Source organism: Chelonia mydas, chromosome 6, assembly GCF_015237465.2.
Source record: "Chelonia mydas isolate rCheMyd1 chromosome 6, rCheMyd1.pri.v2, whole genome shotgun sequence".
Lineage (NCBI taxonomy): Eukaryota > Metazoa > Chordata > Testudines > Cheloniidae > Chelonia > Chelonia mydas.
In genome coordinates, this window is record NC_051246.2 from 59,721,497 (window position 1) to 59,738,852 (window position 17,356).

General features: G+C 40.7%; 1 protein-coding gene across 18 annotated transcripts in view; it reads left to right on the plus strand.

Moving 5' to 3' along the window:
* Nucleotides 1–17,356, plus strand: part of LOC102939360 (transmembrane protein 263) — a 307,551-nt gene that overhangs the window by 61,727 nt on the left and 228,468 nt on the right. For 5 of the 18 annotated variants that reach the window (XM_037900118.2, XM_043549965.1, XM_037900117.2 and 2 more), the window contains 2 exons: nucleotides 7,225–7,259; nucleotides 7,740–7,843. The exons of 10 other annotated variants lie outside the window; for them this stretch is intronic. In XM_037900118.2, coding sequence (XP_037756046.1) covers nucleotides 7,225–7,259; nucleotides 7,740–7,843 — 139 coding nt within the window. The remainder of the gene's footprint in view (nucleotides 1–7,224; nucleotides 7,260–7,739; nucleotides 7,844–17,356) is intronic. 3 more of the 18 variants (XM_043549966.1, XM_037900119.2, XM_043549969.1) reach the window with 2 other exon arrangements.

Here is a 17,356-nt window from a genome sequence, read left to right on the forward strand (position 1 = left end):
GGAGATTCGTATATTTATGAATGTGTTTGTAGAATGATGAGAGTACCTTATTTACTGTAACATCGTGCAGTGAAGTGGGGGAGTAGTTAAGTATTTTAGTTATGGATGAGAGGATGGCTTATGAATTGGAGGTGAGGATTGATGTGTATTGTACTTGTTGGTAACATGACTGCTTATGAAATGGGGAGGGGGGCATGTGACGAACGATGGATTGATGTAAATAAATGTATTGAGAAATTGGGTACAACTTTAGTAGTCCCTTATGTATTTGTTTATTATTTGAAATGTGCATTATATGATGTGATGCAGTGATGGTAATACTTTCTTAATAAAATAAAAGCCTTTATTTTTTTGAACAGGGATGTATTATTGTACATAAAATATATTAAACCATTGCCAGGCAGGCCAGCTGCCATTAGCACACCAAAACACCAGTAATAAACCAACACCAAAACCATTAATGAAATAGTGTATAAACTGAACATTTAACAATGCAAACACTGTTAACCAATACCAAGAAATGAAGACCCTAATGAAGCATGTTCCCTGGGCCCCTGTTCTCCTTCCCTTTCTTGCATGTTTACGGTGCACTTGGCACCTCTGCACAGGGGTGAAGGCCTGCAGGTGGTACATTTGTACTGTCCAGCTACTGTTGCATGGGCCAGCCAACCATGGATTTTTCCACAGTATTCCTGGTCTGCAGCACATGGTACCGTGCAGGAGACTCAGGACATGGTGCAGGTACAGTAGGAGCCGGTACTCTTGCAGCCAGAAGTGCAAGCAGCCTCTCAAACAGGTCTTTATGCTGTGCTCTATCTTCTTCCTTCAGCCAATGGTCCTGCTCCATAAACTGTGTTGCATGCCTCTTCTTGCACATTGCAGTTCTGTCCTGTTGCTCTGTAGCCTATCTGTGCCTTTCCACTTGCCGTGAATCCTTCTCCTTCTGGTGTTGGCCCTGTCCAGAATGTCCACCATAAATTCATCATGGAAACACTTCCTCTTGGACTGATCCGTGACAGTTCTGAATCCCAGGGACCTGCTGGAGTCTGCCTGTGTTGCAGAGGTGGAGGGACCAGCAGAGGCAGAAGGACCTGGGCCCAAACTGTGTCCACACTTCAAAAGAATGGAGTTTGCACCCGAGTCCTTATGGGACTTGGGCTTGAACCTCTTATCCCCTCCCCCCAGGGGATCCTAGGCCTGAAGGACTTGCTGGCAAGAGTCAGGCAGAATTGGGTGTAGATAGAAGTGGGGGTTGGGCTCGAGCCTGAATCTGAGCCCAGGCTTATATTGCAGTGTAGTCATAGCCTTTGTAAAGAGGAACAAGGCTGAGGGGGTCCATGCTCATTTCCTTAAATATCTGAACATCCACAGTAGTTAAAATCAGCTGGGCAACACTTCCTGTCACAACCCAAGTTGGTATACTCCATATCTGATGTCAAAGCTTTCTCAGGTGATTGACCTTGGCTTTGTAATTTGTTTCCATTGGACTAAGTCCAGCCATCTTCTGTGTGATTTCCCAGCATGGTCATGTGTTCTATAAAACTAATATTTAAATCTAGATTGGGAAAAACATTAACAAAATGTGCTCTGTGGCGGGTGGAGGAGCGGAGGGACAGTCTGAACAATTCAGACTCAGGGTATTCTCCTTTTTGTCCTTCTCCATAGCTAACATCTGTAACTTTCCAGTTCATTGGTCTAATTAAGAAATGATAGCTGGGAATATTTGCTTTACATGTTCAATGTAGACAAGATGCTCTTGACAAAATTGGGGACAGCAAAAGGCAGGGTCTGACTGCGTTGTCCACGTAGAATGCTTCACGCTAATGCCATTTGGTTCTGTGTGGGTTAGTGTTCTAAAGAGCAGATACAGACATTTTCTGAGAGTGTTGTTCATAGTGAGCTCTCTGATGGGAAAGCTATCCGGTAATGGGAATTTTCCATTCTTCTATCTCTTTTTAATTTTCGTTTGCGATGCTCTTACTGCAGACAGCCCTGCAGAGGGCTGCAGAGGGCCAAAGTAGACATTAATCAGAGTATTAAACTGTGCTTAAACGTGTGATGACAGTTATGATTAGAATAATAGATTGGCAATTTTTTTATATCATTGAGCTTACATTTGCAGCTTCCCTGAGTTTAAATTCCAAGATATTCAGAATGTCTTTTTTCCATGTTCTAATTAATTCATTTCAAAGATAAAATTTGAAAAGGTGGCAAAGGGATTTTTCCCCCCAGTTCTCTCCCTCCTTAATTTCAGTTTCTGCTCTCCTTTTTTCTCTCTCTCTCTCTCTCTCTCTCTCCCATGTCAGGGTTTTGGGGTGTACAGCTCATTCCAAAATTATCACCCACATGTGGGACATGATTAAATGGGGTGTGCTTGGGAAGTGAATGGAAGTTGTGAGTATAAGATGATGTCTGAAGAATGAGGGACTGTTGAATGCACGATATTAATTAATAGGCATGGAAACAAACAGTTGTGGCCTTAAGTTACATTTTCACATCACACACTATACTTAGGTCCCACACTTATGACAAAACAACACCAAGCCAATTCAGTAGGCCCCCACAGAGCAACATAAAGCAAAATATGTCCTCTAGCCTGTGTTCAAACACCACATGCAAGGTTTAAAATACAAAAACAATGCTGTCCAGAGTTGTGAATCATCATAAATCTGATCTCGCAAGGAGCTGAGTGCCCTCAATTGCTAGGTCTCAGGTGGGAACTGAAGGCACTGATGTGAGAGGGCATTGCTGCAGCTGCCTATCTCTTCTCCCCCCCCCCCCCCCCCCCCCCCCACCACTCTGAAACGCTATGGAGGTAGACAGCTGTAGTGCATGGCCCTATGGCTGTAGCGGGGCTTTCTTGGTTTTGACAGCTCTGTAATAGTGTGAGCGGAATGGTCTTTGAGCCTGCCCAGCAAGCTGATCTCAAACAACAAGGTCAACGCTTCTGACAGCTGCAAGTGGGAGAATAATCTGTTAAAGAGCTGCTGATGCCTCATGGAGGAATGAAAAATGGGCCTTTTTGCAAGCAGTTCTGCTTGCATTGTATACAATATATTTTTGTATCCCTCCCTTATCCACAAAACTTCTGTGTTCACCTCCTCATTCCAAAAGTGAAATTCTACTCCTCTGTCTGGCATGATCCTTTCCAGAGCAACAAGTTGTGCTCTCGCAGATAGAGAAATGTGAGTGGAGTGGAGCAAAAGCAGCTGGAGAAAATGAACTGTTGAGAGAAACCCTGTTCTAATGTTGATGTCATCATGAGTTATGTCTAGAGAGATGAAATACAGAAGATATATAATACACAACACAAGTGGAACTATTTTTCAATAGCCAGTCTTTCATGACTGGTCAGCAGCTCTTTAAAAGGTGCAGTGAAGGCCCAGGGTATTCTAAACTTTATTATTAGTGCTAAATAATCAATTCTTTTTGCCAGCCCCTACATTTCCCCTCCTGGTATGCAAGTGTTTCAGAAAATGATGTGGTCAAATGGGGACTCTGGGAGGCTACAGTTTGTAAAAGCATGTGTGGCTGGGAGTCCCAGAGGAAGATCTTGCTGATTTCCATTACTAGAGGAAAGCTGTCCGGCTTGCTCTGAGACCATCAATTGGTTTGGAGAGGAAGACCTCCTTCCCCGCCCCCATCACCACCACCCCAGTTTGTGCTGAACAAAGCCCTCAATCAAAAATGCTGACCCCTGCTGTGTTATCTTGTCTCTTTACTCATTATTCCAGTTTTCAGTGTAGCAAAGAGCTGACAGGAAAATGGAGTCTTCAGCCTCGCTTGGAATACCTAGGATGTGTTTGCCCAATTGTAACAGACAAGTAGTAGAAGGGTCAGTCATTCAATTGCAGAGCAACTCCAGCTCTGGACACTGCTTCTGTTTCTAAACATTGTCGTCAGGTACGTCCTTTCAGGTTTTCATTGCTTCAGACACAACCATCAATAGAGTCCCTTGTTGGGCTTCTCGCAGGCCAAGCAGTTTGGGCACCCATGAATTTCACACTCCTGTTAAAAAAGGTTTTCCATTTATAGTACTAAAATCTGTCTTCTGTTTTGTAACAGGCGCTACTGCTCTTTTGGATTTAAGACTTTGCTTCCCTTTAAGTTACCCCACCCCAAAGAAGAAAAACTGCTCTCAAAACATAAAGTAGTAAATATCTGTAAAGCTGAATGGCTGCGGGTGAGGGTGGGGGTTGGGGACAAGGGGAGGGAAGAGAAAGGTAAACTGACCCTGGTCATGAGTTCAGCCGGAATGTAATAACATTAAATGAACTTCTGTCCCAGCACACATGAAGACATCCTGACCTTAATTACCTCTGATTTATTCATCATGGAAATGGGTTTCATCTCTCTTCCATTCCTTGACTGACAGGCAGGAGTAATTTCTCTGGCAGTACAGATGAGTACGCTGTGGTAGACTTCATTTGCCACATTGACAGGAGCAGAGTGCCATCAACCACAGAGTTAGAGAAATATTTTCCTTTTCAGTCTTGCACTCTTAACACGAACATGATATATGTGTACCAGTGGGGATAGGAGGAAGGTCACTGAATTGTGTGAAACTGAGACATGCGTCCCCTTTGCTGGTTTATATTTTCTCAAATGTACAAAGAGATTACAGTAATAAAAAAGTCAAACAGCAATTTTCTCTTTTTCTAAGTCATTGATTTTAAAACAAAATACAGATAGGCAATGAAAAACAAGCAAACACTTATATATACACACACACACGCACACCCTGCAACACCTCCGTAGCAACAAAATAGGCCTTCTTGCACATCTGTGCTCTCCTTTAGATGAGAGAGTCTTCACTATTGCATGAAGTTCTTCAAGTTTGTCATTACTCTCAAAAACAGGATGGTCATATGAAGCAATTTCTGCCATGTCAAGATACCATTTTCTAAAGAGCCTTTCCATCTTCTGAGGATCAGTCTTTGCACAACTAAAAGCAATTGCAGTCTTTTTTTTCTAAAATATGATGTAGCCAGTTTAATTGAAGAAAATTCATGTAGCAAAAATAGTTCTGACTCATCTGACTGTTTATGCCTGTGATGGGGCAGAGAGGCCCCCATGCCTGCAATAATGGGGTTAAGGAAGCTGATAGGCTCCCCATTGGCAATGATAGGATTAGGAAAAGCCTGTGGACCCAGTTGGCCCTGCCCAACTACACCTGCAGCCAGTGTCAGGTGTGAAGAGGGGAGGTGAAAGTATAGGGCCTAGCTTAGTCCAGAGCAGACCAGGAAGGAGGATAGAGCTCTGTTTCTCTTGGCGGGAAAGAAACCTGGTTGCAGCCCTGAGACGGAGCTCACCTGCCAGCTGGACAAACCGTCCTGGAAGGAATGAACATATCTTGGGAACAGAAGTGGCAGAAGCACAGGCTGTTTTGAAAACAAGCCCTGAAGAGAAGGGACAGGCCCCACCGAAGGTTTATGGGCAGCCCTGGTTTTGAGGTGTTTGTGTTTATTTCTGATTACATTTGAACCTTAAATGCCCCAACAGGAGTAGGACTGAGGGTGTCCAGAGGGCCAAAACACCACCATACTGCATCTCACTGGGACAGAGACATTCCAGTAGAGACCCACAGCTGGGTGAGCGGTGCTCAGAAGGGCCACAAGGGGGAACTGCCTTAGTTACAATGCCGTCTCTATACATATATTTAACAAAATGCCAAATTAACTTGTGGAACTTGCTGTCTCAAGATATCATTGGGAAGAATGGAGAGCTTATCAGGACTCAAAAAGATTAGAAATGGGGTCAAGGGGCATGAGAACATCCACAGCTGGAAATCCTAAGGGTTTATAAGCCCTTTAATCCTCAAATCACAAACCAACCACTTACTGCTTGGGGTTATGGGAAACAATTTAAGTCAAGGATCATCTACTACTCTGTGTTTTGTACAGTGCCTAGCCCAGTGGGGCCCCATTCTTGATTGGCCCTTAGGCACCTCCATAATAAGCGTGATTCCCCTATGGCAGGCTAGTTCAGAATTATCCAGTATAAGGATTATTTCATCTTCTTATGTGGGATCTAGACAAAACATTTGTTTCTAGCTCTTGTGGTTGCAAAGAAAAATGTGAACTGTCTGTTGATGCAGTGACATCTGCTCAAATCTCCAGACAGCCTGAAACAGGCTCCGACCTGCTCTCTTCATCTCAGTAGGGTGATAACTCTGGACCCTAATGATTGTGATTAAAAATATCATCATTAACTATGTTGTTACTGAACATTTTAGCAGAAACATCTAGTGTATGCGTATATCTCAAACCCAAAACTACCTCTCCTGTCTGCTTGAGTGTCAAAAGTCCCAACAATCCCTCTGCTCAACTGCCAAAGCCTCCAGCTTCCCCCTGACAACTTGGACTATGCAGCTGTGCACTGTCAGTAGAAAAATCTCTAGCACAATGAAAACTGAATGTGGGGACAGGATAGAATAGGTTGAATTTAATATCATAATAAATAAGATGGAGCATCTGCTCTGTCTATATTGGAGGTTTTTATTTAATTAAAACATGAACATTTATTAATTTAAATGAGGCTGCCACTGCACTTCTACCTGAGCTCTACAGAATTCAAGAATCCTGCTGCAGAATTTAGAATTTGCTTGCTATGGAGTATGCGGGGTCTTGGATATTCATTGATGATTTCATCATAAAAGATCAGCATATGCAGGTGGGGAGCCAGAGTGCTAGTCAGGATAAGATGACTTCATTCCTTCACATAATTTCATTTGTCACTCATGGATTTCTAACAGTTTTTTTTAATGGTCTGCTCCCTCCTCCCCCTCAAAAACAGTTTGCCACTGACCCTTTGCTTTCATAACCATTTGCACTTGACCCCCAGCAAGTCCAGCAAATGTTACTGTCTGTTATAGGATCTGTGAAGTTTTTAATCAACTAGGAAACCATAGAAATGGTAGACTTTGCAACAGATGAGTTCTTTTGGTGGTACAACAGCCAAAAAGAATGAATCCAAAGAGGCAAAATGATAGCCATCACAGAAAATGTATCACCCTTTCCTGCAGAACAATTGCCTCTAATACCTGCCACTCTTCTTCTTTTTTTTCTTTTCTTTTTCCTTTTCTCTTTCTTCCTCTGGTGATGGCTGCTGTAAATCCAGCACAAGAATAATTGCTGGACTTACCATCATTCTCACCAGCTTCAGTCCCTTGTTGCTAGACCAGAACTGATCCAGTTTGCATTGATTTTTCTCTTCCATCTATAGGGAGTTCACTGTACAGCCGAGAGATGTAATGCCAGGTACTATAGTGATTTTCTTGTCTTTAATATATTTAATTCATTGGGGTATTTAATTTCAAGCTTGACACTAAATTTAATAATTCGATAATTCTTTAAAAAAGGCCTTAATGAAACAGTTTCACGCTGCTATTCAAACACAGCTCTTCAGCCTATCTCTGCAATACTGCTGTGCTGTTGCTGAGCTTGTGCGTTAAAACTGTTATAGCCTGTGTGACAGTGTCCAACATACTGACGCTCCCAGTGCTTAAAATTCAGAGTTCTGTTCCAAGGGTGAAATTCTATTTGTAAACAAATGAGTGACACTCATATTAATGAGACACCAAGCTCTGTAGTGTTTTCCATCTGACATGGATAATGAATGTATTGTTAATGGGATGTTGACACCCCTCCCATCCTATTGCTTCTCAAAAGCCCTAAATGATCTTTTGAAATCACCTTGGGAATTTTAAATCCTCACTAAACACAATATTTATTCCTCAGTTTTTTTTTTGTTTTGGTTTGGTTTTTTTTGCCTGTATTTCTTAGGTATTTCTGCATCATCAAATATCCGGGCATCTGGAGTATCTGCTGGCTCTTTCAAGACTGTAAGTAATAATCTGATGCTATTTTTCATTAAAGGGAAAAGAAAAATCTATTTGATTTTCAAAAACTAAGCACAGCAGTAAAACCCAAGTGTTCACTGGTGGCTCAGTCTCCCAAAGATATATATTTTTTAAAAGTGAGCGTATCAGACCTGTTTGTTTATTTATTTATTTATTTTTAATAGCCGAAATGTTTCTGGGTCATTTCTGCCACGTTGGCTAAATATCTAGTCCTACAAGATCCAGGTGTCCAAATGGCACTGGTACCCAACCTAGTTGCCAAGATTTGCTATATCCAAACTCCTCTTTAGTCTGCCCCACCTGTGTATTTCACGAGATTGTTGGAAACTGACATCTGAGTCAGTGAAGTGAGGACTCCCTTTTACAGCTCTCCATGCAGAAATTTCAGGGTGATGGGTTGGGTCAGAGCTGCATCTGTATGTCATTGAACTATCTGTCAAATTCCTTTCTTTCCATTAACTCTTGCAGTACTGGAAATTCAGAGAACCCTTTTCCATAAGCCGTCTCTGTACCTCTGTTTGCTTGGCATCTGTTAGCAAGTTCACCTGCCACTTACAGAGCTGGACCCACTGTCCTAAACTGGAATGTATTAAAAGAGAAATCACCAGTTTAAAAACAAACAAAAACCAAAAAAAACCCAACTTGCCTGAGAAATCATTCCTCTTATTTTAAAAATATTTGGTAGCTGGAATGGGGTATTTAAAGAATGCAAATGATATAAAGTAGAATGAAATGCAGACATTTAGAGATCAAATTACTCAGTATTGCTTTACAGCTTGCCTTCTAAAATGACTTTTTGCGTTGGCTTTTCTTTAAAATAAAGGCAGTGTAGCATTTAGCTTTCAATTAGGTATACTAATTCTCTTCTCCCCTAGATTATTACTCAGAAATTCTAATGGAATCTGAATCCAAGATCTGCCTTTATCTGTTTTCTAAAACAAATATATCCTAAGTGGACAGACTTGTGTTTTCGTTGGCCAGCATAGCATTCAAACTACAGTATAATCTTCAATGCTGGATCTATCGGCAACCCAACAGAAAATATAATGGCGTACACACTTACCATGGAGATGGATGTAGTATAAGGACCTGACTGGACTGGAATAGATTAGGATGCCTTCGTTGGTCAAGGCTCCATCAAACCACAGAGGCAAACTTCTGTAAAGTGTAATAACTCATATCGGGGAGATAATTTTGACCTATTGATTTGTGCATAACCCACAACAGTGCTTGAAGTTAGATTGCAAGATACTGTTATGGAGCTACTGGTTCCTTGGGAAAATTCTGGGGTACATAGATACAAAATAAAAGCTGACTTGTTTTTAAGTATTATATTTGCTTGCAAACAGTATCTTTGTTTCAACAGAGTTCATCTGTTTTGCCTGTAATTTGCTGCTCATTCTGCTGTGCACTAGGATCATCCTTTTCACAGCAACCCAACTGTGAAGTCTCAAACAGAATGGACTTCAGTTTAGGGATAAAATGTAGGAGCTGATGGACTCTCAAACAGAGATCTGTCTTCACCAAGAACGAGAGAAAATAAATAGTGAATATCTATATTGCCTTCTGTTAAATTAGTGCCTAGTGTTTAAGTGAAATATTGTTCAAAACTGTGGAAACTTTTCTCCAGCCCTTTCATTAGGGAGTCAATGGAGAACTTATATAATGCTCCATGGAGGAAGAAACTGATAGACCTCATTCATGTAGATGACTGGCATGGTAGCACTAGTCTTAAAGAAAACTGCCTGTCTCTCAAATATGTTCTTTCTACAAGAATCAAGTCAGAATTTTAGAGCTTCAAGGAGGACCCCTTAGCTTTGTTTCGAAGAGCATATGACTATAATTTCCAGATTCTGTTTTTTTTTAGTCAGATGTACCACATTAATATGTCCAGCAGTCTCCATACCTTCAGTGTGAACATAAAAACTATGTGTTGGCTACCTAACTGTGTTTTCCGACCGATGGACTGTATGATGAATTTCCATGTTAAAGATCATATGGGCTCTCTGGAAAGTCTCTGTACAAAGAATGTAAAACATTTCCAAGATGGCTAAGAGAAGACATTCCATCTGGCCCTATAAGCAACCATGTAATACTCAGACATGTTTACAACTTTACTGGCTTTCATCGTAGACATTTGAGTTGCTATGTCATTAGCAGTTTGTGGGAACAAAATATTATCTCTGCCTCATGATAGAAAATGTTCGACTCTGTTCCTTACTAGCTGTTGGACTGTTTAAAAAAATATATAAAGTAAAACAAAAGTCTGATACGGTAAAATTATTTTTCCCTTTCGAAAATCTGAAACCTGTCTTTTAAACCTGATTTATCCTAACTTAACTGTGGAGGTTCAGCATCAAGGAAGGAAATGTGGGTCAAGGTAACTCATTTTCTTTCAGCAGATCATTCTATCTGATGAGATGCGACCTCATGGGTCAAAGCTGGAAAGTGTTTCTTGCAGCACCTTGTGATTTCTGTTCAGGTCCTTATCTTACACCCATCAAAATGGTAGCGGAGTACCTTGAAGACCTTAATCTACTGGGACCATTTTGACAACAATAGTTGCATTTGGCATCCCCATGTCAATCCTTTGCTCGTATTGTCTACACTTCTTCATTCTCCACCTCTTTCCTTAGTGTGCTTGATGAGAGCAAATCCAAGGGAATGGAAAGAAGCTTGAACATAACATGTTAACATACACATGTTCCAATACTTTTCTCGGACAGAACCTTACAGATCTACTTGATTATTTAATTCTTGCTTTCAGACTGAATGACTAGGTTTTTAACTTTGTCATGTTTTGGAATAACAGGGGAAGGTTGGTCTCAAACCAGTGTTTTCTCAGCTTATCTGTGAATGACATTAAAAAGTATTCAGGGGAACTACCCCCAAGATTGGAAAAAAGAATTTCTATATGATAAGCAACCTGGGTTTCCATGCAGAGCCCAAGAGATGTGAATACTGTGGTGTATTACATATGCTGTGTGTGAATGTGGAGGATTAGATATGTTTCATTATTAAGGTGCATTTGACTGTTGTGTCTGATGCTCAAGTTGATCCCAGGGCGGCAATCCACATTTTACTATTCCATGCACGCGTCTTTAGTATTTTCAACTTTTGATTCAACAGACATTGACTTGTGATATAGAAACCAAATAATTGTGCTGCTGCCAATGTTACATTTTAATTGGACTATTGTATAGCTTAGAGGACGGGCCACATGGGAACAGCCAATTACTCTGTGTATCTGTCGGAAAGCCTTTCCATTATAGGATGCTGATTGAGATTATATAGCTCCAGATTGTTCCATGTTATAGATTTCTACCACCCTTAGTCGATGGTCTCATTAATTGACAATTACCTTTTTCCCTGTGTTTGAGAAAATTGACACGAGCAACCTGAGATGTTAAGTTTAATTTGCACTAGGTGACACTATGCCTGTTTAATCTTTAACAAGACCCATTAGGCTTCCTGCTTTTAATTTCACACAGGCCATAAAGCATCACCACAGGGAAGCTATGACCGAGTCAGTATAAGGAGAACAGGGAATTCTGTGCAGAAATAATAGGGAATATTAGTGGTAGGGGTTTTTTTTTGCTCATCTGTTCTGACAAGGAGAAAGAAATGGATAGTTTACCCATCGTGTATGTTGCAGTAGATTTAGGAGCCACTGGATTGTACCAGTTTATGGAATTTGTGGTTTTAACTTGTTTCACTGTATGCTGCTTGTCAACTCTGCTCAGTAAAATGAAATTTTGAGTCACTTTGTAAAGGATTTTGCAAGAATCCCATACCACTGGGTTTTTGGAATATAAAGCAAGAAGCTGATTCTTTTGGAAACTGGAATTTTATGTATAAAATAGAAGCTGGATTGTTTCCTTGTAGATAAGCATTTTCATCCATAACTAGGTTTCAATATCTCATACAAGTAGCTCACCTTTTGATACATATGATGATCAGTCTCCCTATATCAGGGTTTCTGTTATAAGTTCCTTTAGCTCTTCTGGTGGCTTTCCCCAACCCGTCCGTTTTATTTCCCATCTCGTTTGCACGTGGTTGTAACCAGACAGTTCTAGACATGGTAATTTGTTCTCTGCTCCAGCCATGTCAGAAATAGAGGTGTAAAGCTGGGTGAAATCAGCATGCTGATTTCATCACAGCCCATATCTCCTCACTACCCTTCCCTGCAGCCTTGGGTACACACTAAACAAGAGAGGTCAAAGTATAGATAGCTGTGCACCCTGCAGGGGAAGAACTTCAGGGCAGAGGAACAATTGCTCACAACAATGCTTTAGATTCAGTCAGAAAGCTAGAAACAGCTCTACCTGACCCTGCGAAGGTCCCCAAGTAAGTCAATGGGATTTGATGATCAATGGAATTAAAGGTTTCAGAGTAACAGCCATGTTAGTCTGTATTCGCAAAAAGAAAAGGAGTACTTGTGGCACCTTAGAGACTAACCAATTTATTTGAGCATAAGCTTTCGTGAGCTACAGCTCACTTCATCGGATGAAGTAAGCTGTAGCTCACGAAAGCTTATGCTCAGATAAATTGGTTAGTCTCTAAGGTGCCACAAGTACTCCTTTTCTTAATGGAATTAAAGGCTTTTCTCCATTTACACCATGTCCATGCAAATTTCAAAAAGTAATGAGACTTTCAAAAAGAATAGTCAGTTTTAATGTTAGTTCTCACGTAACATCTGAGTGCTGCAAGGCTGCAGACAGGTAGGGAAATGGTTTTAAATCTTAAAAACCCTTTTGCTTGTTGGAACAAATGAACCAATTTCCAGAAACATTAGGTGTGGCGAATAACATTTAAAAAACTTTCTAGTTACTGCAAGGAAGTGTGGAACTGGGATTGGGGAACTGTTCTTGAGAGGACCTCTCAAGATATCCAAGTTAGCGTGAAAGCAGCTTAGGGCAGAGATCATTGGCCTCTTTTGTCTAGATTGCAGTAGCACTGAAAATGTCCTAGTCATTTTCCAAATAAAGACAGAAAGTCACAGATGCAGTCCCTGTCCCAAATAGTGAAGAGCTGTGTAAAATTCTGGTGCTTCATAAATTAATAATTGTATCAATACTGTTCTTCAGAACTTGTGGGTGGGACTCAAGTACTCTGACTTTTAGAATGTGTTCCAATGTATCCAAAAATGTTGAATTAGATCCCCCTTTCCATAATTCTTGTTGCCAACATGGAATCTAATACAAGCAATTTTTTAAAAGTTTGAAATATGTATTCATTTGCACCCACTAAGCAGATCATGGCTAAATGTTCTCCATCTTCAGCTTTCGTCATTTAAGCACTAAAAACAAAGTTGGTTTTCAGTTCCATTACAGATGTTTCAGTCTTTAATGTGTTTAGATGAAACAGAAGATAACCTTATCTAAGCCAGAACTTGTTTCTACCATTAAGAAAAAAAATTAACAGGTATGTTGATAAATGTAAAATGGGTTTCTCTTCTCTTTGGGTGAAATTCTGGCTCATGGAAGTTGTTGGCAAAACTTCCATTGATTTTAATAGGGCCAGAATTTCACCCTTCATTTCTTCTCTCCCACTACTCCCAGAGATCAGTTTTCATTTACTTTTGCGTGATACAATACAGTAGAACCTCAGAATTATGAATTATCTCTGGAATGGAGATTGTTTATAACTCTGAACAGAACGTTATCAGTGTTCTTTCAAAAGTTTACAAGTGAACATTGATTTAATACAGCTTTGAAATTTACTATGCAGAATTAAAAAGCTGCTTTTATCTTAATTTAAATGAAACAAGGACAGAAACAGTCTGCTTACCTTGTCAAATCTTTTTATTTAAACGTTCCCTTTATTTTTGTTAGTAGTTTATGTTTAGCACTGTGCTGTACTGTACTTGCTTTTTTGGGGGGGCGGGGAGGGGGGTCTGCTGCTGCCTGATTGCATACTTTCAGTTCCAAATGGGGTGTGTGGTTGAGTGGTCAGTTCATAACTCTGGTGCTCATAACTCCTTGAGGTTCTACTGTACCTATGTTTTTGAAAGAGACCTTTGTTCACATGATGTAGTTGATGGAAATGATCATCTGAACCTACCTGTTTTTGTTTTTCCTTTTTCCGTCCCTTTTCATTTTCATTCTGACTTGTTTTGGGTCATTGATCTCTTTTGTGATTCATTTCATGTAGAGATGTTATGGGGACGGGTGGGGGAAGAGCTGTTTGCTTTTTTTTTTTTTTTTCCAGTGGGGGAAAAAAAATTCTTCTCCATCTCTCTCTATTTTATGTTGTTCCACTTTGTCACTGGGGTTTGAATGATAAAAGGTATAATAAACTTTAAACTCTGTGCAATTCTTGTTGATGGAATTTAAAGCTAGACAGGTTTGTCATTTTTAGCCATTGACACAGGCTGAATTGATGTGGGGCCTCAGGCCTTCTACTGCCAGATTTGTCTAAAGCATGAAGAATCTCATTATTGCAGAGTGCACTCAAAGCTCAGTGTGTAGAGGGTATGATGACTATATTGCTGGTTAACTCCTGCACCCTCTGAGTCAGTGTCATCACTGCATTTAATGTCTAGGTTTGTGCCAATGTTCACATTCATGTGCTTGAGTGATGGCAGATGATAATGACTCATACCTTGTTTGCTGATATGCTATCACTTTTTCTCTGGCTTCATGGACGTTTCATTGAGTCTCAAGGAGCAATTACTGGGAAAGAATGAAGAGGTCTGTGTGCATGAAGAGCAGCCAGAGAATCTGGGGAGACCCTGAACATCATCTTACCACTGGAAAGAAAACAAGATGTTTCTCCCTTCACCTCTTCTCTAAAATACTGTATCTGAAACTTTCTGATTTTGTTAGGATAGATTAAATTCTTGCATTCAAACAGCAAAGCTCTAGAAATTCATGAACTAATGCTATGAAATGTCTGTACAATAGAATAAGATGAGTGTGCCTGTTCATTCAGTCCTTGAGTGACTAGTGAAGGAATTAGCTTGTGTAGCAGTAAATATCTTGTTCCAAGAGATGTCAGCTGCTACTTCTACCCTTCTCATGAGAATCCAGTGTTGCAATGGCAAAGATATGGAAAATGTCACCATTTATTATTATCGGAATCCAGTAAATGGGTCTCTTGAAGATAAAGGAATTATTAGTCAGAGGTTCCACACTCAGAGTGCCAAATGCGGTTAATGGAACAAGGTGTGTGGCTTTTTTTCTCACTATTTCCCTCCCTATGACAAACAGGATGATTTTAAGAGGATTGTGTTTGTGGTTTGAAGATGGGGAAATCCTCATCTGGTTAGATTGTAATCTGGTGCAAATAATATTACAGCAGAAGCAGCTGTATAGGGAATAGGTATTAGGAAAGCATGGTTGGGTAAGTCCAGAGTTCAGCATGATGTAATAATTCTAAAAATGATACTTTGCACTTAGTCCTTTTCATTCAAGCATCGTGAAGTGTTTACAAGCATTAATTCATTAAGATTCACAACACATTTTTGAGGTAAGTATCATCCTTCTTTCACAGGTGGTTAAACAGAGGAGAGATATTAAGCGACTCGTCAAGGACACACAGTGAATTAGCGGTAAGCAGAGGATCAATGACAAAAGAAAAATTCAAGAACAAGGGGACGTTCAATGAAATGATGCATAATTAACTTGTGGAACTAGCTTAGACTTGATAATATCAAGTCTAAGAGCTTCATTATATGGGTTAGAACAGTGGTTCTCAAACTTTTTTTTTGCGGACCACTTGAAAATTGCTGAGGTTATCAGTGGACCATGTAATGATCTTTCCAAATGTTGTTTGTACCGTTAGCTAACTATTGTAAAGCGCTTTGAATAAAAGTGCTATATAAAAAAAAAAAAAAAAACTTTTTTGTTCTACAAATAAAAGCACACAATTCATATTTTAATATCAGTAGTCTTACCTTTCTAATGCGATGGATGTGCCCTCTCTCCCACACCACAGCAGACCCCGAGCTGGGGCTGGGAAGGGGGTGGGGGGGTCTCTCCCGTGTCACAGTAGCCACAGAGCTGGGGCTGGGAAGGAGGGCCATCTCTCCCCGGCAGCCGCAGCTCTGGAGCTGGGGAAAGTCACATCTTTCTCTGGCTGCCTTAGCCCTGCATGTCCCACATTCCCTCCACCCCCTCTTCTTATCCCACTTCCCCCTCCCACCTACCCCCCATTCCCCCCAAGGCCACCACCTCCCCTTATATGTGTGTCTTCTCCAGGGTCCAGGCACCTAATTAGTGGAGCCACACCTGCGTGGCTCCACTAATTAGGTGGGTGGCCCTTCATTCTCTCACATGCAGCTGCCCAGGCACGTACCTTAGAAGGAACTATCCGTGAACCACCTGAATGGAGCTTGCGGACCACTGGTGCTCCACGGACCACAGTTTGAGAACCTCTGGAATGGAAAATATGGCATTTAAAACCTCTGGTTCGGGGCACAAACCAGGCACAAATTGTTTGGGATTAGGAAGAAGTTATTCCATAATTTTCTGGTAATGTGTTACTTGAGCCTTTCTGTGAATCATTTGATATTGGCCATTATCAGAGACAGGATACTGGCCTAGATGGACCTCAGGTCTTATCAAGGATGGCAGTTCCTATGTGTTTTTTTTTTCCCCCTTCTCCCCCAGTTCTATACTTTAAGTGCTAGAATGGCTGGCTGTGTATGGCAGTTCATACTGTAGGCAAAATTGCATGCTAAAGCTTCTTGGTAGGAGATTATTTGAGCTGAAGCACGTAGACAGGCTGCCCCGAGCTTTAAGATGTCTCTGGAAAAGTGGAGTATCGGTGAGAGAAAGGAGGAAGAAGAATATGCTCAACAGGATACAGCAGATGCTGGATGAGGTAGCCTCTGGAAAGACCATTCTATAGCTAATTCTGTAAGAATCACCTCTCGGTGTAAGTCTGAATCCACTTGACTCAACCAATGACAAAATATTTTAAGGCACGAGCCACTGAACTTCTGAGAGGAGCTTGGATCTTTGTTCATCACTGATGGGAGCACAGAGTGTGTTTGGCTTGCAGCTTCAGACATTTTTATGAGCAACTTAACTGACATGACTTTTCCTACTTTCCACCTGCAAACCCCCGCCCAATGCTCAAGAAAAAAAAGGAGCATGACAGTTGTCCCTATTCTGAAAGGATCCAGAAGCTTCAAGATCTTGTTGACCATTTGGTAACATTTTCCAGGTGACAAACAAATGTTCATGTTGTCTGCAGATCCATTTTTCAGTTGGACTGAAACTGAACCCAGAGACAGCTAGAACTGATTGAGCTTAAGGGCACCGGAACCTTTGCAGAAGTGGAGGGGCCAAGGCCTAAGTGGCGGAGGAATTAAAATAGTATTTAAATATCCCACAAAGTACAACTGTAACATAAATAACCCAGAATACAAAATATAACCACATTATAATATTTAAGTTATAATTATGGTATGAACAAATGGAAAAAAAAAAGAACTTTAGTTCTAAACATTGGGACAGCATTTTATTTTTGCACTTCACGTATTATACT